This window comes from Eulemur rufifrons, chromosome 19 (assembly GCF_041146395.1).
Source record: "Eulemur rufifrons isolate Redbay chromosome 19, OSU_ERuf_1, whole genome shotgun sequence".
In the NCBI taxonomy this organism is placed as follows: Eukaryota; Metazoa; Chordata; class Mammalia; order Primates; family Lemuridae; genus Eulemur; species Eulemur rufifrons.
The window spans coordinates 95688403-95708413 of NC_091001.1; the positions used below are offsets into that span (position 1 = coordinate 95688403).

The following is a 20011-nucleotide window of genomic DNA, read 5'->3' on the forward strand; positions in this document are numbered from 1 at the left end:
TGGACAGGTGGTGCCTGAGTCTCTGCTCCTCCTCCCTGCGCTGGAGGCAGAGCCACTGGGGCTGCAGGGGTGGCTGCCAGGACATCTGATTCATGGGCTGGAGGCTGGTGTGCAAATGGGAGACCAGGAGGGCAGGGAAGATTCCACCACAGGGTTTTGACGATCTTCGCCCTTCTCAGCTGTGCCACAGGCTCTCCTTGGCCTCCCTGCCAGCAGGGAGTAGCTTGACCTCAGCTCCGGAGGCAGCGGCTGGGCACCCCAGGCCTCCCAGCCCTAGGAGAAAGGCCCGCTTCTGTGCCCTGCTGCTGCTCCCCTGCCAGGCTGGTGTGGAGAGAGAGCCTAGGAACAGCCATCAGAAATGAGTGATGCCAGGTGGACCTTCTGGAAACTCTAAATTACATGGATTTTTTTCTATGCTCTGAAACTTTCCCTGGCTCCCTGTAGAGGACACCATAGCTAAGCATCCTACCTTGGTGGATGCCCCCAAGGTCTCCCTTCCATTCTCCCATCTTCCCTTCCTTCTTCCCTCTTTCACACACTTTCATGATCACCTTCTGATGCCTGTCAGGTGTAGGTGTGGGGTGAGGCTCCAGAGGTTTGACCACAAAGGGGATGGACACAGTCCCTGACTCATGGAGCCCATGTCCTCCCCTTCCTAAGGAGTCCCTGGGCTCTTCTCATTGTTCTAGATCCCTCTGAGAATGTTCCCCTATTGGGTCTTCACTGGATTTCCTGCCTCTGAAATGCTGCCACCAGTTGCTGGATTCCACCATTCCTTTAAGGCCCTGTTAGGGACACCCCTCCCCAGTTTGGGAGCCCTCTCTGTCTCAGCTGGCACTTGGCCCACACCTTCACCCTGACCTTCATCTCTGCAGAGCTCCGTCAGCCTTGCACCCACACTCCTGGTGTGCAGGAAGCAGCAGGCCCTGTCCACTCTGTCCCTGGGGCCCGGCCCCTAGTGCTGGACTGGTCCGGGAATGCAGACCTGCCAGGCTGAACTGAAGGGCTGTGGGGGTCATTTTGCATCAGGGCCCCAGCTGCTTCTTGGCCAACCTCACCTGAAGGCAGGCAGCCAGCCCACAAGGGCAATGCCAAGGGAGCATGGCACTGGGGTTCGCCTGGGTCCTGCCACTCGGTCCCGTTCTCATGCCCTCAGGAGAGGAGCCTGAGTCCTGGGAGAGTGGGGTGTGGGTAAAATCCTGAAGAGTTTTCAGTAAAGCCACCACAAAACTTCAGAACACCAGACAGCGTGCTCTGAAGGTGTAGAACAGAGTGTGACACTAAGTGGGTGGGGTGTGCAGACTGTCCTCCTTGGGCAGAGCCCTGCAGCCTGAGTAGCAGGGTGGCCCACCTGTCCAACTGCTGTGGAAGAGGAGGAGCCACCCCCACCCTTCACCTTCGGTAGCTCCAGCCCAGGCAGCAGGTGGCAGGATGACTGGGCCTCCCGGTGCCTTGTCCCTGACCCCAGTGTGGGTGCCAGTCTGGGAGCTTCGAAGGTAAATGGTGGCCACTCCATAGTGGTTTAGATGGCGTGAGATCCTTCAGGATTCCTGGAAGGAGCCAGGAGGGGGATTTTAGAAGGTGAAGAAACAGCCAAAGAAATGCTCTTTTGTGGATTCTGGGGACTTTCCAGTTACCCCCAGCTTGGCAGCTTACCCTTCTCTAGGCAGAGACGCAGTGTTTCGGGTTATCTCCCACCTTGCTGACCTTTGCTGACCTCTGCCTTGTGCCAGCAACCTCTCACAGGGGCCCGGGGGGTTACCTGTTACATCTACATACCATGATGTGTATCCGCCTTCAAATGACACTGGTGACACCCATGGCTGCAGCCAGCCTGGGTTGGGGTGGGCAGAAGTTGGCCAGAAGCATTGGTGGCCTCCCCACAGGCCGTCTGATAAAGATCTGTGGGGCACTTATTCCCCCACCCGGCCCCGGTCACCAGGACAAGATGGCTGTGGGTGGGGTGCTCAGCTCACCTGTGGGCTGTGCGCAATGCCTCTGGAGCTTGTTTTTTTTTTAAAAAAACAGCTTCTTTTGAGGTAAAATTGGCATATAATAAACTACACATATTTAAAATATAGAATTTGATAAGTTTTGACATATATATATACACACACACACCTGTGAAACCATCACCACAATCAAGAGAATGAATGTGTCCATCGCCCCGAATCTTCTCTTGTTCCCCTTTTTAATCCCTTCCTCCTGCGCCGCCCCCACCCAGGCACCCATGGATCTGCTTTCTGTGCCTCCAGATTAGTCCACATTTTCTAGAGATTCATATAAACACATACGGTACGTGCTCTTCTTGTCTGACTTCTGTCACGCAGAGTGATGATTTTCGAACTCGTCCGCGCTGCAGTGTGTACTAAAGTTCCTCCCTCTGTACGGCTGATGGTACTCCTTGGCGCACGTATACTCAGGTTACCCATTTCCCTGTGATGGGCATGTGGCTAGTTTGCAGTGTTGGCCTGTGACGGACAAAGCTCTGCAGTGGCGCGGGTGTGGAAAAGCACGATCAGGACCCCCGTGGCCCGTCGCCTCCCCTCCCTGAGCCTCACTGTTCTCCTCTGAAACAGGAAGAGTTGGACTCAAGGTTCCTGAGGGCCCCCTGGTTCTGACTGTTGGCCACTTTTGTGTTTCTCTGTTATCGCTGTACTACATATTGCGTCCTACCCCAGCTCGTTGTGCTCATGTGACGGCGAGGGCCAGGGCAGAGGCTGGATCTAGCCGGAAACCGGATGCTCTGGGCACCACACTGCTCGAGCCTCACTCTGGACCCCAAGCAGTTAGTCTCTGTAGCTGGTAAGCTCTGGTGGGCTTACGTTGCACAGGTTGGAGTTAGAAAGGACATGAAATGTCGTCTGTGTGACCACCTGACTTGGTGCCCGGACCTCTGTAATGCTTGCTAAGGCTTTGTTTCGAGCACCCTCCGTTGGCAGCGCCCAGCTGAGGGCCAGGCCAGGGTGGGTGGGCTGGTCTCCCCTATCCCTACCCCTCCTCTCTTCACTCCCCCCCCCCCCGCTGACTGGCCTCCCTCCCGGCCTCCCAGCAACCTCAGCAGTGCCCTATTAGGCCCCCCAGACAGGGTCTGCCCATCTGTTCACGGTGACGGGGCTGGAGGGGGCAGGTGGCAGCAGATTCTTATCATGTCTGTGGTGCCAGATTTGGAAGATTAATCCCCGGTTGCTTGGGTCTCAGGAACACTGGAGTGCTTTTCCCACGCCCTGACGTCATGGTGCCAACCTGCCGCTGTCTTGAGGGGTGGTCAGAAAGGGCTGGGTACAGGCGTACCCTGTCTTCCAGAGCTGCTGACTCAGTATCCATGGTCCCCAACTGCCCTGGGGCAGGGTAGGGGATAAACATGGGAAGGCAAGAAAATAATGTGGCACCAAGAGCCAGAGGGTGTAGTGGCCGGATGGATGTGGAAGGTGGAGCCACGTAGCCTTGGGTTCAAAACCTGGGTCTGCCACTTACTGATTGGGTGACTTTGGACAAGTGAGGTGACCTCCCTGAGCCCCATTTCCTCACCCCTGGATGGAGACAACTGTGCCTACTTCCGCAGGGGTGGTGGGAGGGTTCGCTAACATGCCCAGCCAGCTCCTGGCACATGCTCCGTATTCGCCCCACACACCCAGCGCCCGCTGACCTAAGGGCCTGGCTGGTAAGCCTCCTGCGGCAGATCTCAACACTTGGAGGCCATCCTGAGTGCCCCAGGGACAGCCCCCCTACTCCCTCCTGTCAAGGACAGACCGGTTACCTGAGAGAGGACCAAGTCTGATCTGGGAAGGGGCTGAGAAGGGCGGTGCCCACCTCTGGAGCTGGGGTGGGGTGGGGGCGGGGCAGAGCTTAGTAAATGAAGAGGCCAGACAAGGGGTGGTGGTTGGGGGCAGGAGTGAAGGCTGAGCCGGGCAAGGAAGCACCTGCTGTCTTTAGCAAGTTCAAATCCCCAGCCCAGGTCACTGACATCTAGGGATGAGGGAGCTATTCCAATGTGCCGGAGCCCAGCCACCTGCCAGCTTTGATTAAACAGACAACTTTAGAGCACAGATAAAAGGAAGTGGTGAGTAGCTGGAGCCAGCAACAGCTCACCAAGAGCGTGCTGGAATAGAAGTTGCCCTGAATTCAGGGTCCTCTATCTGGTCTTGTCCTCTTTGATATTTTCATCAAAGGCTTGACTAATGGCACAGAAAGTTGGATTATCAAATCGGTGGGTGTTGTGGGGCTGGGAGAGAGTGGGCACAGATTTAAGGTGTCAACACCTGGAACATCATCAAAAGCCTGGAACCCGCCAGTGGCACTAAGTGTGCAGTCTTGCACTGACATTAAAAAGATCAACTGCTCAGCTTCAGCACAGAAGAGGCCTGGCTTGAAAGGTTTGTGACAGGCACAGACATTTTCTCTTGCCCTGGAATTTGCCACCATAATGCACAGCGAAGAACTGAGAGATGCCTTCAGTTCTCCCCAGCCTGGGTAACTATTAATAAGAGAGAGGAGGGAGGATTACTCTAGCTGTGGGTTGTCAGCCTGGGGAAAGAAACCCAGCCAAGTTGCCAGGGATCACTCACAGAAACTGCAAGAAGGGGAGGTGGCATTCTCTTCCCTGGTTGGGTGTCGTCCACTTTTGCTGGAGTGAAGTGATGCAATCATAGCTCACTGCAACCTTGAACTCCTGGGCTCAAGTGATCCTCCCACCTCAGCCTCCCTAGTAGCTGGGACTACAGGTATGTGCACCACCATGCCTGGCTAGTTTTTAAAATTTTTGTAGAGACAGGGTCTCACTATGTTGCCCAGGCTTGTCTCAAACATCTGGGCTCAAGCGTTCCTCCCACCTCATCTTCTCTCATAGCTGAGACTACAGGCAAGCGCCACCACCTGGCTGGATTTCTACTTTTGAAACAAGCTTGCTGCTCCACCCTCAGTGCCTGTTTGAATGAGGGTGGAGAGCATGGGGACAGGCAGGGGGTCACTGGGGACTGTCTGCACTTCCGCTGTCCAGTGTGTGTTCCGTAGTCAGGGATGACCTGGTCACATGTTCCCTCTTCCAGGAAACAAGAACTGTGGAACAGTGTTGATTTGGGGAGTTATCCCATGTCAAAGGCATGACCTTTTCCCCAGGGACCTTTGTCCTCTCCAGGGGAAGGGCAGGGTTTGCTGGCTGGACATTTTGCTGCCCTTGGTCCCAAGTCTAGGGCTCTGGGCAGAGTTTGCCCAGGGCACGTGGTGAAGTAGGTGGAGTGTTCCTAACTCCCATCTCCTTTGGCTAATGGGTTCTATAAACCGCGTGTGTCCACCTGAGGGCTCCGCAACCCCTGGGAACCAGCCCAGCAGGCTGTGAGGCTGGCAAAGTGGGACACTGCCACCAAGCTATTGGGACTGGGCTGCAGTCCTGGCCCAGCACTTCATCAAGGAAACGCCTGGGGCTCTGTGCAGAGCTTTAGATATAACAGAGGTGGGTGTGGAACAATCCCTGCTCACAGGACCAGGCTCTTTCTGAGTTGTAGTTTCATCATCTGTAAAATGGGGGTGTTAATCCTCACCCAAAGCACAGTGTTGCTCTGATGATCAAATGAGAGAATGATGTGAGAGAGCTTTGTAAACGCAAAATGCCACTAATGTGGATTCCTGGGGGCGGGGGATCACCAGCCAGAGACGGTCATTCATGGAGGTCAGTTCCACCATAGTCCCTGCCCTGAGGGGCTGGTACCACCCACAAGGCCCTCCCCTGTATCCGGAGCTGAGGGCAGGCGTGTGAGCCTCCATGCTTGTCCAGATGTGGATGTGGTAAATTTCCAGCATCCGAATGACTCAACCCCAGAGATTAGCAGCTTTCATCTGAAATCAGAGTCAGAGAAGGCTGGGCCTCTACTGTGTGTGTGTGGCGGGGGGAGTGGGGGCGGAGTTAGGATATGTGGATACTAATTCTGGCTACACCATTATCTTGCTTCATGACCTTGAACATGTCACTTCCTCTCTGTGAACCAAAATCCCTTCCTCTGAAACAGAAGTTGGACCAATGATCTAAAGGAGTATGGGTGAATGTGTGTGTATGTTTCTTTGCAACACCCCCCCCCCCACTTTTTTTAAGGGACAGGTTTTCACTCTGTCTTTCAGTGACTTGATCATAGCTCACTGCAGCCTTGAACTCCTGGGCTCAAACGATCCCCCTGCCTCAGTCTCCCCAGTAGCTGGGACCACAGGCATGCACCACTGCTCCTGGCTAAATTTTTAAAATTATTTTGTAGAGAAAGGGGGTCTCTTGCTTTGTTGTCCAGACTGGTCGTGAACCCCTGGCCTCAAATGATCCTCCCATGTCAGCCTCCCAAAGTGCTGGGATTATAGGGTGAGCCACCATGTCCAGCCTCTTTGCAACCTTTGACAAAAAGTGCTGGCAGTGCGGGAGGGCTGCCGTTCCAGCATCAAGGCTCCTGTCTGGCTGGACAAAAGGAGGGGTCTGAGTCCACTATAGACTGGGCTTTTCAGGGGCTCCCTGGGAAACAGTCACTTGGCCTTGTTACCTGAACCCGGCTTTGGGACTGAGAGGGAGCAGGTTCCTGTTGCGCAGTGGATCTAGTGAGGAGAGCCTGGGGGACGGAGCTTGGCTTGGCCAATGTGGGCAGTTGCTCTTCTCTCTGGCAATGTGTCCATCCTGAATAAATCCCTCCTGGCCCCGGACGGCCCTCTACTGCCCTGGCTTCCTGACATAAATTGTAGGGAGGCTGCTGGCCGGGGGGTGGGGGGCGGGGAATGCTGAGTCTGCAGCAAGAGCTAAATGGCCCTAAATGTGGGCATGTGAGGGCCTGAGGCGGAATAGGATTTCTCAGCTCTGTTGGAATCTGTCATCTTTGAAGGATGACATATTTAGGTTACAGCCTCCCCTCTCACCAAGGTTCTGAATAAGAAATGACCGCATCATAAATAGCTCTGCAACTTCTGCCAAACCTTTGCTGAAGACATGGACCGTCATGGGACAGTGCACAGCGAGGGGGGTAATGCTTCGCAGCCACTGGCCTGGGTTCAAATCCCAGCTCTGCCACCAGTCCACTGCCTGCTTTTGGGGCAAGTGGGCTGCTCTGAACCTTGGTGTAATCTGGCACATAATTGAGAATGCTATGTATTTTGTATTGTTATGGTCTTCAGTTACAGGAGGATTTAGAATCTGAACTTCTTTTAGAATTTATTGGGGGTGAGGAGGAAGGATCAACCTCCTCTCTTTATCAATAAGATTTTGACAGATCAGTATTTCCCAAAGCATGCTCTGTGAGACATAGGACTTGAAGAGATATCACGCAAATGATGCAGAGGGTCTGGTGTTTGGAATGAGTTTGGGCAATGGTGGGTTAAGCAAAGGTAAACAATATCTTTGCTGCAGATGCTGCAGGACTTTTTTTTTTTTTTTTCTTGAGATCTTGAGACAGAGTCTCACTCTGTCATCCAAGCTGGAGTGCAGTGGCATCATCATAGCTCACTGCAACCTCAAACTCCTGGGCTCAAGCAATCCTCCCTCCTCAGCCTCCCGAGTAGCGAGGACTACAGGTGCGTGCCATTATGCCCGGCTAATTTTGGGTTTTTTTTTTTTTTGGTAGAGAAAGGGTTTCACTATCATCCAGGCTGGTCTTGAACTCCTGGCCTCAAGCAATCCTCCCAAAATGGCTTCCCAAAATGCTAGGATTACAGGCATGAGCCACTGCCCCTGGCCTGCTGTAGGACTTTTCATAACCTTGACTAAGCTAAAATGTCTTGTGAAGCTCCGTGAGTGGGTGATGTGTACGATGTTTTCCCAAATTCATTTGGCCAAGGAACCCTTTTCCCACAAGACATACCATGGGACATGTTTTGGAAAGAGTTGTCATTGTATCTCCCTTTTCCTCTTGGCTCCTGGAAGCTTCTGTCTCCATCTGATGCTCACCCCAAGTAACCAAATCAGCAGGGATCTTGGTATATTTATACCCCACCTCCACTCTGCGGCGCTGGTTTTCTATTTTTATTTTGCTGTACTTATATCTTTTAGTGCAGGATGTCTCAGCTGTGTGGCAGTGAGGCGGGTGGGGATGGCGCTGTCTAGAGATGAAGAGCCCATGCTAGAACCACCGGCAATTCTGAGCTCTTAGGAGCTGTGGGCAGGGACAGCGCTGTGCTCCCTGGCTGCTCTTCCCAGATGCCACACTCTGGCCACCCCTAGAGACACTGGGTTAAATGCAGCCCCTTGGGGATTTCTTTAAGGTCAGTTTGTGATTATTTTGCCCCAGGCAGTGAAGAAGGGAGGGTAAATGTCAGCATGTTTATGTCCTACAAGAACTGCTTAAGAAAATAAAGGTAACCATGGATTGGTCACTGCCGACCTCAAAAACAGACTGGTTTCTGCTGTTGTTGCTTTTAGCTATCCTAAGAAAAACAGAGGCAGGTAGGCCATGGACAGTGAGCCCCAGATTTATTTCCTTCCTTCCTTCCTTTCAAGAGACAGGATCTTACTCTGTTGCCCAGGCTGGAGTGCAGTGACGTCATCATAGCTCACTGCAGCCTTGAACTCCTGGGCTCAAGCCATCCTCCTGCCTCAGCCTCCTGAGTAGCTGGGACTACAGGCTCATGCCACTGCACTGGGCTAAGAGCCCCAGATTTGGATGAGGTGGCCTTAGGAGTGGATGAGCCAATGGCAGCTAAGCCCCAGTTCTGCTGTGGCCACCCTGAGGGCTGCAGGTCAGCAGGAGCCTGCCTGAAGCTGCAAGGATCAGCCAGGAGCACCATCGCAGGGGGGCTGTGTCCTGTCTCCAGGAGTGTGTGGGTACCACCACTTCTTCCTTTGAACCCTGGCCACCCCCCATAAGTTGTTTCCTCTCTGTATCTTTCAATTGACCCACATAGGTAGGAGGGAGGACTGGGAGAAAGTGTACCTACCCCCACCCCCTTATTTCTCTAGTGTATTTGCATTTCAATCTGTAGGTAGCAAACCATTAGTGGGTAGAGACATCAATTTAGTGCATCATGACCAGCATTTTATAACATGAAATAGAATAGACTGTATTAAAGCCACTGGATGTAGCAGGGTTGTTAAGTATAATTATTTCATGAAAGATAGGTAGGTACGTAGATAGGTAGATATGGAGTTGTGGCATAAATGTATTATCGTGGGTTGTATTCAATGGAGTGTGAAAGCCACTGGCTAGCTGACTTCGGGGGCTGGCACCAACTGGGCAGGGTGGATCTGCTCTCTGGGTCTGTCCTGGGCTTCGGGGCCCAGTCCCAAGCCTGCGGTATCCCTCGAGACCCAGAGAAAAATGCTCCCTGAAGAAAGGTGCTTGTGATGTGTCCTCTTTGAAAGAGACACCTTTGGGTTAGTTGGGGCACCAAGCCAGGGGGCTCCTATTGGAGGACAAGGGCGCCCCGCTCTTGGCTGATGGGGGTATCACTGTCAGCTGGGGTGGGTTCAGCAGGACTCTGCAGGCTGTGTGAGGAGGGGGAGTGCAGGACTAGGAAACCCCTAATTCTGATTCTTGACCTAGGTCTGTCACTCACTGCTGTATGACCCAGGGCAGGTGACTTGCCCTCCCTGGGGCTCCGTTTAATCATGTACAAGGGGGACAATAGGACCAAGTGATTTCTAAGGTCTTGCTCTAATAGTCTGTTCCAGGATGACATTAAGAAAATCTAGATCTTCTGGGAAATCCCAAAAGGGCAGCCAGCAATGCCACCTGGCTCCTCCTGAAGTCCCCTGAGGCAGAGTCCAGTCAGCCCGGGCGACTCAGCCAGGTATGTCTGTAGACCCAGTGGGGGTGGGGGCGATGGCAGTTTCCTGCAGCAGCAACGGCATACGATGACAGAAACAGCTGGAGCCTGAGCCTGGTCTCCGTGGACAGCATTTATTAGGCGCCATTCTCAGTGTGAAGACAGATAGGCAGGAGGAGCTGAGGGGAGGCCTTGGCAGCCACAGCCTTTGGAGTCTAGGGGCTGCCCGGGGTGGGGGTGTGGGCGCAGGGCATGTCACCCACACATATTGCATATTCTGTGGCAGTGTGCCCAGGCATAAGGCATTGGGGAAGCAGAGAGGCTGCCTGCAGTGGGAGGGGGTGAGGGGAGAAGCGACACTGGCCTTCCAGTTCCCTAGGAAAGACCCCAGCGGAGACTGAGCAGTCTGCAGCGCTCTGCCCCGGGGCCATCTGCCTCCTTCCCCACCATCTCTCTGCAACTTTGGTTGTGGCTCCCTCGGGAATGACAGGACAGGACCCTTCGAGGGCAGGGTCACACACAGGACAGAGGCAGCCAGCACTGTCCCCCACCCCAACATAAACACAGAGGGCACCCCCAGCTGTGGGCCCTGCTCTCCTGGCACGTGGGTGGCCAGCTCCTCCACACTGAGACAGGACTCACACACAGGCTAGACTTCTTCCCCCCAGGGGTCCCCAGAGCCTAGAGGATGTGGCTGGGGTGGGCTGAGGCTGGCCACCCCGCAGGCCCCTCCCTCCAGCTTCCCTGAATGCCAGGGCTGGCATTGCTGGCGGTGTTAGGGACCTGACATGGGAGGGCAGTACCGCAGGAGGAGAGGTTCCTCATCCGCCCTCTGATGCTGTCCTGGTCACTATACCAGCTTTACCTGTGGGTCCCCAATAGTGAGCCAAAGGCATCACCTCCGTCTGCTGCCCTTCATCTGGGTTCTGGGTTGCAGGTGGGGTGGGCAGAGGGCACACCAGGTTCAAAACCTCCCTCACCTGGGAAGGCTGTTCCATGCTGCAGCCTCAGCTCATCTCTAACTGCCAGGGACACAGGCACCAACACTGGCTGTGGGGCCAGGGACGATGTCTCATAAGATATACCTGCCAGTTCTCTTGGCCACTCTGCCAACTCTTAGAGCCCCAGCTCCTGGCCTTCCTTCCATAAGACCCAGCCCTGGTTATCTTGGTCCCAAGGACTTCGCTGTTTGTAAGCAGGCAGCCCAGAGACAAAGGCCCCCATGCCACCAATATGCCAGAGCCCTGGCTCCTGGCCAAGCATAGTAGAGGCTGTGCCTTAGCATTGGCCGAGCTCTGGGCCTTTGGTTCTGGTTTAAGCCCTAACCACCCACAATGCCAGGGTGTGTAGGGCAGGAGCTTAGCTTTCAAGAGCAGGCTGAGTTGGAAGGAAAAAGCCCCAAAGAGCAGGCTGGGCTCTTGTCCCCCTTTGCCTTTTGCTATCTGTATCACCTTGGGCAAGTCACGTCACCTATCTGGGCCTCAGTGTACTCCTCTGTAAAGTGGGAATAAGAATTCCTGCCCTGGGGACCTCACTGGGGTGTTGTGAGACTCAAATGAATGAGTAGCCAGGATAGAGTTTTTGGAGGCCAAAAATCACTTTCCAAATTTAAGAGCTGGTAGTTATCAGCAACGGCTGGGGATGACGAGTCTAAAGTTTTCTGTTGCAGAATCTGAGGGCAGCGTCTGGAAGGCTGAGGTTCCTCCACCCCCCATGAGAATGTGGCCAGAGGCCAGTTTAGCTCTCACCTACCAGTGTGCCCACCCTACAGACTGGGGGGCCACTGCCTCCCCCACTCCCCTGGCCCCTCCTGCTGCCTGCTTGTCCTATCTGCTTTCTGTTCTGCCCTCTGGGGACTAGCTTTAGGGACTTCTGGGTGTCCACTTTCTCCAAAACTGCAAAGCCATGCAAAACAACACAAAGGTAGTGGGAGGTTGGGAGACACAGCTGGGGATGGGGAAGGGGAGTGGGACTGAGTGGGGTGACCTGGACAAAGACACCTTGGCTTTTGGAGCCAAGGGAAGGTGGGAGACCTGGCAGGACAGAGGTATAAATAGAGATGCAAACGTACATGGAACATGGAGTCCCCTCCGGGGGTGGGGGTCCGGGTACCAGCAGGGTCTCTGAGGACTGGGGAGCTTCTTAGATTTCCAAAGGGATGGAAGGCTCCCAGCTTCTGCCCTTCCCTCGGATCCCCCCCCAAGTTTCACATTTCTCGGAATTTTCAGGGCTCGGATGGGGGCTCCAGGGGTCCTCAGAGCCCGGCCTCCTGCCAGCTGGTGCGAGCAGGCACAGTCGGAGATGGGGGGCTGGGGGAGAGTGATGAGGGGTGTTGGGGGCGTCCCACTGGGCTGAAGGCAGCTGGGGAGGGCTTCCTGGCCAACCCCTGCTTCTTCTCCCCGCAGGAGCCCCCGCCCACGCCCCCAGGCGCTCCAGGCCCCTCGGGGCGTTCACACGGAGCTCCTGCGTTTCATGAGGCCGCGGAAGGTGGACAGGCTGTGCAGGCCCGTGGACACCGAGCTGATGGCGGAGCGCGGCGCCACACTGCAGAGGCAGCGGCGCGACGGCGTGTCGCTGTAGCGGCAACCCATTCCCGGCGACGAGTGGCTCTGCTCCATGCACGTGTCGGACGTGGAGAGGTCCCGCGGGATGATCATGGGGATGGAGTACTGCAGCTTCTCGCGGCTCTTGTACCAGAGGCACGAGCACATGGACTGGAAGTGCAGCACCTCGGCGTACACGTTGCGGAAGCCGCCGGGGCCCGCCGCCGGGGACGAGGCGGTGTCCGTGGTGTGCACGCTGCCGCCCCCGCCGCCGCCGCCGCAGCCGCCCGCCCGCCCGTTGTGCGTGAGCAGCGCGCGGTGCTCGGCGTCGCGCTTCTCGTCCTCGGCGTTCATGGTCATGAAGCGCAGCACCACGAGGTTGAGGAAGGCGCCGATGACCGTGAGGCCCGTGAGGATGTAGACGAAGCTGAAGGCCACGTACTGCGGCTGCGTCTGCAGCGCCTGGTCCTTCTGCAGCGCCACGTAGTCGCCGAAGCCGATGGTGGTGAGCGTGATGAAGCAGTAGTAGTAGGCCTGGAAGAAGGTCCAGTGCTCGTAGTGGGAGAAGGCGGCGGCGCCGATGCACAGCGTGCTGATGCACGAGAAGAAGCCGATGAGCACCATGTTGGCCATGGACACGTCGGCGCGCCGCATGCCCAGCCCCTTCTTGGCGCGGTGCAGCAGGTACCTCACGAAGGTGTTGATGCGCTCGCCCAGGCTCTGGAACATGACGAGCGTGAGCGGGATGCCCAGCAGAGCGTAGAACATGCAGAACACCTTGCCGCCATCTGTGCTGGGCGCCGCGTGCCCGTAGCCTGGGGGAAAGCGGGAAGAGGAGAGAAAGCACACGCTGTGGGGCTGCCCTTGCAGAAGCCCTCCTCCTCCCCTCCGCTCCCCCGCCCTCACCCACCCTGCGGGGCCCGGCCTCTCTTTCAGCACAGTGATGGGTGTGTCCTTGTCCCCTCGCACTGTGCTAGTCTCTTGCTTATGCCTTGGCATTTACTTTTGTGACACCTCCAGAAGGTAGGGCGGGAGGAAGAAACAGGGAGGGTTAGGTGACTTTTCCAAGGTCACGCTGTTTGGAAGCACAGCAACTTGCGTTTGGACTCTAGTCCGTTTGGCTTCAAAGACTGGACCGGTTGGTATACTAGAGAAGGAGCTCACTCGTGGTGGTGTGGGGAACTTGGGCCAGAGGCACAGGGACAGTGTGAAGGACACAAGCCCGTTGGGAGACCTGGGTTCTAGCTCAGTGTTGTGGGCTTTGGGCATGCGTCTTGTCTTCTCTGTGCCTCAGTTTCCTTCACTTATCGAAGGGAGGTGTTAGACTGAATGGGTTCTGACATTCTGTGATACAGTATGGAGGGAGGGAAACTGAGGCATAGAGAGGACACGGCTTCTTATCAAGGAGGATGGCTCCTTGATGATCTCCCTGCTGTCAGCCAAAGCTTAGGGGTGGTGGTTAGCAACTGGGGCCCTCCAGATTCCCTGGGGCAGCGGGCCCACCAGTGCCAGAGAAGGAGAAAGGAAACAGGGGATGAATGAGTACTCCAGGTTCCTCACCCGCCCCTAGTCTGGGGCCCTGAGGTCATCGTCTGTGCTTGGCCCCAAAGTAGGGTCTGTCCTCATTGGGAGGTGGCGTTACTCTTGGCAAAACAGGAGCCCCTGCTGTCCTTCCAGGTGTGTTACTGTCACCAGCCAGCCAACCTCTGTGCCTCCCAGCCCCACCCCAGCCCTCACTGAGCCAGGAGCTGGGCAGAGGCTAAGCCTCCCTCTGAGCCAACCATCAAATGCCCTTAAGTCAAGAATTCTGCCTGGTTACCTGGAGGGAAAATGACCCTGGATGGGAACACAGAAGCCTTGGGCACAAGTCTGGCCCTGTCACCAGTGGCTGTGTGACCTTGGGCAAATTACTCCCCCTCTCTGAGCATGTTTCTTCATTTGGAAAGTGTGGCCTTCCAGATCTGGTCCTGCTTCTTTCACTGTTGAGATATTTATTACTTTTATGAATGGAATTACAATAAAATAATGCTGGCAGCCTTTTCAATTTTTCCTCCTTCCTAGGCTTTGTCAAATCTTAACCAAATGTTTTTTTCTTCCATGTAGTCTTCCTGGATACTTCACAGCTAAAAGTGATCTCTGCCTTAAGTGGCACTGAGAATGTTCAGCTTTGAACTCCAGGGCTAATATTGCCACCACCATCCCTGTTCCCCAGGGCCCCCAACTACACACAGCTAAACACTAGCTTGTGGGGAAGGGGTGGGCACTGCTTGGCTTGTTGTGGTCCTCTCTAGCTTCCACCTTCCCATTGCCAGCCACGCCCGTGGGAGCCCAAAACTCGTCTGATGACTGAATAGCAGGGCAGGATGCTGTGTAGTTGAGGATCTGACCTGAGTTCACGTCTTGACTCTGTCAGGAGCCATTAGGTTATTAAGTATGAAATGTCTGATTTCCTTAAGTACTAAGTTTGACAGGTGATATCTCTGACATTTCGCTTTGACACTTCTTATTTTATGTTTATTGTGAAGGTACATCCTCAATCTTTCAAACGCATGTTTTGGCTTGTGATTGTCTTTCACATTTTTTTAAGAGCAATTTTTGTGAAACCATGGTTAAGTCAAAAATTCGTGTTATTTTCAAATATGAGCTCCATCATGGAACCAATGCAGCGCAGACAGCTTGAAATATCAACAAAGTGTTTGGGAAAGATGTGGCTAATGAACGCACAGTAGGTTGATGGTTTGAAAAGTTCCGTTCTGGTGATTTTAATCTGGAAAATGAGCCACGTGAGTGATCTGAGACCAAGGTGGGTAATGATGAGCTGAAAGCTTTAGTGGAAGCGAATCCATTTCAACCTACACATGAATTAGAAGCAAGGTTTGACGTTACTCTTCCAACAATATTGGACCATTTGAAACAAATGGGCAAGGTAAAGAAGCTGGATAGATGTGTATTGCATGAATTAAATGAGTGTCAGAAAAGAAATAGTTTTGAAGCTTGCCTTTTTTTGCTATCGCAACATAAAGACAAACAATTTCTACACCGTATTGTTATGTGTGATGAAACATGGATTTTTTTTGACAATCACAAGCGTACGGCACAATGGTTGGATAAAGATGAAGTGCCAAAGCACAGTCCAAAACTGAATATTCATAAAAAAAAAGCTATTGGTGTCTGTTTGGTGGTCCAGTGCTGGTATTAACCACTACAGCTTCATGAAACCTGGTCAGTCAATTACAGTGGATGTCTACTGCAACCAATTGGACGAAATCATGAGGATGCGTGTGATTAAGCAGCCAAGATTGGTCAATAGAGACAGGCCAATCTTCTTGCAAGACAATGCTTGACCACATGTCCCACAAACAATCCTGCTCAAATTACAGAGGCTGGACTTGGAAACTCTGTCATCCACCGTATTCACAAGACCTTGCACTAACTGACTACCACTTCTTCCAGGCTTTGAACCACTTCTTGCAAGGAAAAATATTCAGTTCTCAACAATCTGTGGAAAATTCCTTTTGAGATTTCATCGCTACTCTCTCTCCAGGCTTCTTCGCTGCTGGTATGAACAGCTATCGTTAAGATGGCAAAACTGTGCCAATAGTTTAGGCACATGCTTTGATTAATTGTACTGCTTCTTGTTTGAGATATAATAAACTAAACTTGTGATTCAAAATTGGACATTTCGTATTTAATGACCTAGGGTGTGTGTGTGTGTGTGTGTGTGTGTGTATGTGTGTGCGTGTTTGACCTCTCTGAGCCTTAGTTTCCACGTCTGTAAAATGGGGCTAATAAGTAGCATCTGCCTCACAGAGATTTTGGGGGGAATAAGAAAGATAATGTGTGTAATGCACTTAGCCTAGAGCCTGGTACATATCAAGTGCTCAATAATGGCTCACTGTGATTAATAATGAATGAAGGTACCAGATTACTCTCATGTTTCCAAGACAGCACCCGGGCTCAGTCCCAGTAAAGCTGGCATCTCTGTCAACCCAGGGCCATTTGAATCTTAAAGCTCAGGGAGGTCTGGAGACAGCTGCTCAGGGGTGTGCAGGGCTGTGGAGCTGCCCTTAGAAACAGCTCCCCTGCCCCCCACCTCGATATTGAGCCAGTGACTGTGTCACCCTTAGCCAGGGACCTGGACAGCTGAGCTGTTGAGCCACTGTGCCTGGGACGTCTGCGCCCCAGCAGGGTGAGAACAGATTGTGCCGCCAGCCCGGCCACGGCAGCCAGACCACAACTCACCTCGACAGCTGGGCAGGCCTCGAGCCAGAGCTGCTTCTCGTCCCGTCCTTCCCTGTCCTCCCAGGCCAGCACTGCTTGGTGTACGGGGAAGGCATGGCACTGTGGATGGGGCTCCATGGGGAGTGTGGACCTGGTCCCAGCTTGACCACCTGATGGCTGTGTGACCTTGGGCAAATCCCACTCCCTCTCTGGGCTCACTTGCCTTGTCTGCACTCCGGGGATTGAGCTAGAGCTATTAATCCCCACCCTGGCTGCCCGCCAGAGCTGCCATCAGGAGGAAAGGAGAGACTGGACGTGCAAGTACTTTGGAACCTGTGGCGCACGAGGCAGAAGCAGCGGTGATGGGATCTCATGGGGGAAAGTCGGCCTGAGAGCACAGTGCTGGGGGCGGGGCCATCGCTGGGGGGTCAGGCACCCCCTCTCCGCCGCCACCACCTTGCCCTTTGTTCGTTCATGAGCTGTGACTTCTCTGGGTCCACCATCTCTTAGGTAAAGCCAGTGCCTTGCTGCCCACCGTGGGCTGCCATGAAGCCCCCAGCTTCAAGGAGCAACACGTCCTTTCCCCACCCTTCTCTTGTCACCTGGCAGCATCCTCGCCCCACGCGCAGCTGTGCAGGCACCTTCTCCGCACAGTGCTTCCCTGCCCTTCCCCTCCCACCCCAGCCTGAGTGTCCTGAGGACCCAGCTCCAGCTGCAAGTGACAACCCCTTCCCCTGCCCCTCCTCCTCTTGAACTTAGTGACTTTCAAAGCAAGTGACAGAGGACAGAGGCTCTTGTCAGCAGCAGCACCTGGTGCCCCACCACAGCCACTGCCCCGTCCAGGGCAGCCTCGCCTTTGGGGTCAGGTGCCCCCAGGGCTGCCCTCACTTCCTCCCACAGGCTGAGGCTTAATAATAAGCTCTTACCCTTCAGATATATTTTTAACTTAATCCTCAAAAACTCCTAACAACGTCATTATTATGACTATCTCCATTTCACAGTTGAAGTCATGAAGTCTGGAAAGGCCTTGTGAGTTGGCCAAGGCCACTAGGCCCCTCTGACTCAGCGTTCATTCCTGTGCTCAGGAGCCGACGTATCACCCCGGGAAGGGCAACCAGGACGGGAAACTGAGGCCCCGAGAGGAGGGCATTGCAGTCGGAGCCTCAGCCTCAGAAGCGGTGGTGGGCGAGTGATGCGCAGGGTGACATGCTTCTCCAAGCCTCAGGCCCGGGGTCGCTCGCCCCCTCCCCTTCACCGGTCCTTTGCCCGTCCTGCTGTCACTGGGTGAAAGGGCAAGGGAGCCGCGAGGACCTGCTGACGTGGGCACCCAGCTTGGAGGGGCGCCAGCTGGGTGGAGCCATTCCCAGGGGGCCCTGGAACTTCTGGGAAGTCAGCGGGAGTTTGGCAAGACGTGTCCGCCTGCCAGCAGGCCTGCCGCCTGCCGGTCCTTGTCCACATCAGCTTTGGCTTTACGAGGGAGGGGGCCCAGGGGTTCTTCCTCTTCTCCTTTCTGTCCGGCCCTGCGAGGGGCCATCTGTCCTTGGGTGGGACCACCACGCGCAGAGGGCCGGTTCTCTGAGGACCCTCCCTCACAGTACCTGCTGACCGATCAGCCAGAATCATGCCCGGACTACGAGACTCTAGCGGGGGCCTCTGAGAGCACTGATGGGGGGTATTCCCCCCGCCCCACCTCCCTTCCCTGAATCCACCACAGACTTCAAGGTTCTCAGAGCCGGAAAGGCCCTTAGCAATCATTTCATCCGGTCCTTATATTGTACAGATGAGGAAATAGAGGCCCAGAGAGGGAAAGCAACCTGCTCAAGGCCACACAGCTGGTGAATGGCAGAACCAGGACTATGATCCAGGGTACTTGGCTCTGAAACCAGTGCTCTGTCCCCTGCCCTCTGACTCATTCAACCAGGGAGCAACTCAGCTAAGAGATGGCCCCGGGACCTGGCTGGAGGCACACATTCATTGAGGAAGTCAAGTGGCTGGACATAAAAATGAATTGCTAGTATGTATGTTTTAGGGCAGCAGGAAAACTGAGAGGTGGAACAGAAACTCCTGGGCCTCAATTCTTCTGTTTTCTTCCCAGAATCACCAGGGAGCTCAGAAACCAGCCGAAGCTCTGTCTTCCTGGGAGAGGTGGGGTGGGGGTAGGGGAGTGGGGTTGGGATTGGGTCTGGCCCTCCCTCCCACTGGTCTTTCCCTATGGCCTATTTCCTTCTAGCCAAAGCACAAGTAGCCACCGTGAGCCCTTGGTAATGGCCTTGCCTGCTGCCCACTGGCTTCCTATGCCTGCCTGACCTCCTACTCCTGGCCCAGCTGGCCACAAGGCCAGGATGCTGGCCATGGCCTTGGGTGGAGGAAAGAGCATGAGGCTAGGAGGCAGGAGACCTGGGGTCTGACCTGACCCTCACCAAAGCTAGCCTTGTGTTTTGGCAATTGCCTTCCCTCTTGGGGCCTCAGTTTTCCTCATCTGTGACATGGGAGACAGGGCAAGAAATGAGGTTTTGAATTGCTATAGATGTCCTTTATTATTTTCTCTCCATCTGACCCATTCATAGAATCAAAATCTTGAAAGATTTTATTTATGAAGTACAATGTGCTGATCAGTGCGTCGTGCAACCTACCTAGAGCAGGCACTGAACAAATCACTGTTAGAGCCGTAATTAATTTCCCCATCCAAATTAATTAAGAAACACATCTGCCAGTCAGAACTTCTGATTAGCATAAGATAATTGCTTCTATGAGACTGAATGAAGCTATTGTGTTTGAAATACTGAAAATAAGTAGGAGATCTCTGCAGTTGAGTGGAGTAAATAAGAACACGCACTCTGGAGCCAAACAGCTTTTAACCTTGGCCCATTACTTAATCCACCTTATCTGTAAAATGGGAATGATGAAGTCCTTACCTCGAAGACTTGCTGTGGGGACATGCTGAATTAGTGCACTTAAAATGCTTAGGGCACTGAGATCAATAAATGTTAATGATTAGTTCGAATATTTTGGAGAACACCAAGATTAGATGGTCTTTAAAGTTCCTTTCAGCACCAACCTTCTACGATCAGTGTTTCCCAAAGTTAATTTTCAGGAATGCCAGTTTTATGGAATGTTAGCAACTGTTAGATGAGAAACAAGTTGCTTGGTTAAGTTGAATTGGGAAATGCTGAATTTGACAGGCTTCGCTGTCATTTGATTTACGTGTGGCTTTCTCAGAGCCACATGTGTTAATGTGCAAGGTCAGTCAAAGTTGGGAGGATGTGCTAAGTTTTCCTACTCACTTGACCTTGGAGCACTTTTCTCATGGTGCAGACTGCTGGACAAGTGCTTCTTGGAGCACAGTTTGGGAAACGCTCCTTTGTAGCATCAGGAACCTCTAAGGTCCTTCCTCCAGGTCTCTGACGTTGAGATTCTTTGATCTCCCATCTCTGGGTGGCCCAGCCCTTCTGTAGATTAGAAACCGCAGCCTTGGCAATGCACGGCTGCACCCTGTCTCCCTGCTGACCTAGTTATCTAATGTA

General features: G+C 53.9%; 1 protein-coding gene and 1 long non-coding RNA gene across 2 annotated transcripts in view; one reads left to right on the forward strand and one right to left on the reverse strand.

Annotated features, from left to right (window-relative positions):
• The first annotated feature begins 5286 nt into the window (after positions 1-5286).
• Positions 5287-12191, forward strand: LOC138399574 (uncharacterized). Its single transcript, XR_011236169.1, has 3 exons — positions 5287-5452; positions 9619-9747; positions 12129-12191. It is a non-coding gene; the product is annotated as an uncharacterized lncRNA (long non-coding RNA).
• The window catches only part of KCNK3 (potassium two pore domain channel subfamily K member 3), a 33608-nt gene continuing 25496 nt past the window's right edge, over positions 11900-20011 (reverse strand). Inside the window, exon 2 of the mRNA XM_069494038.1 lies at positions 11900-13081. Coding sequence (XP_069350139.1) covers positions 12174-13081 — 908 coding nt within the window. The 3' untranslated portion in view covers positions 11900-12173. The remainder of the gene's footprint in view (positions 13082-20011) is intronic.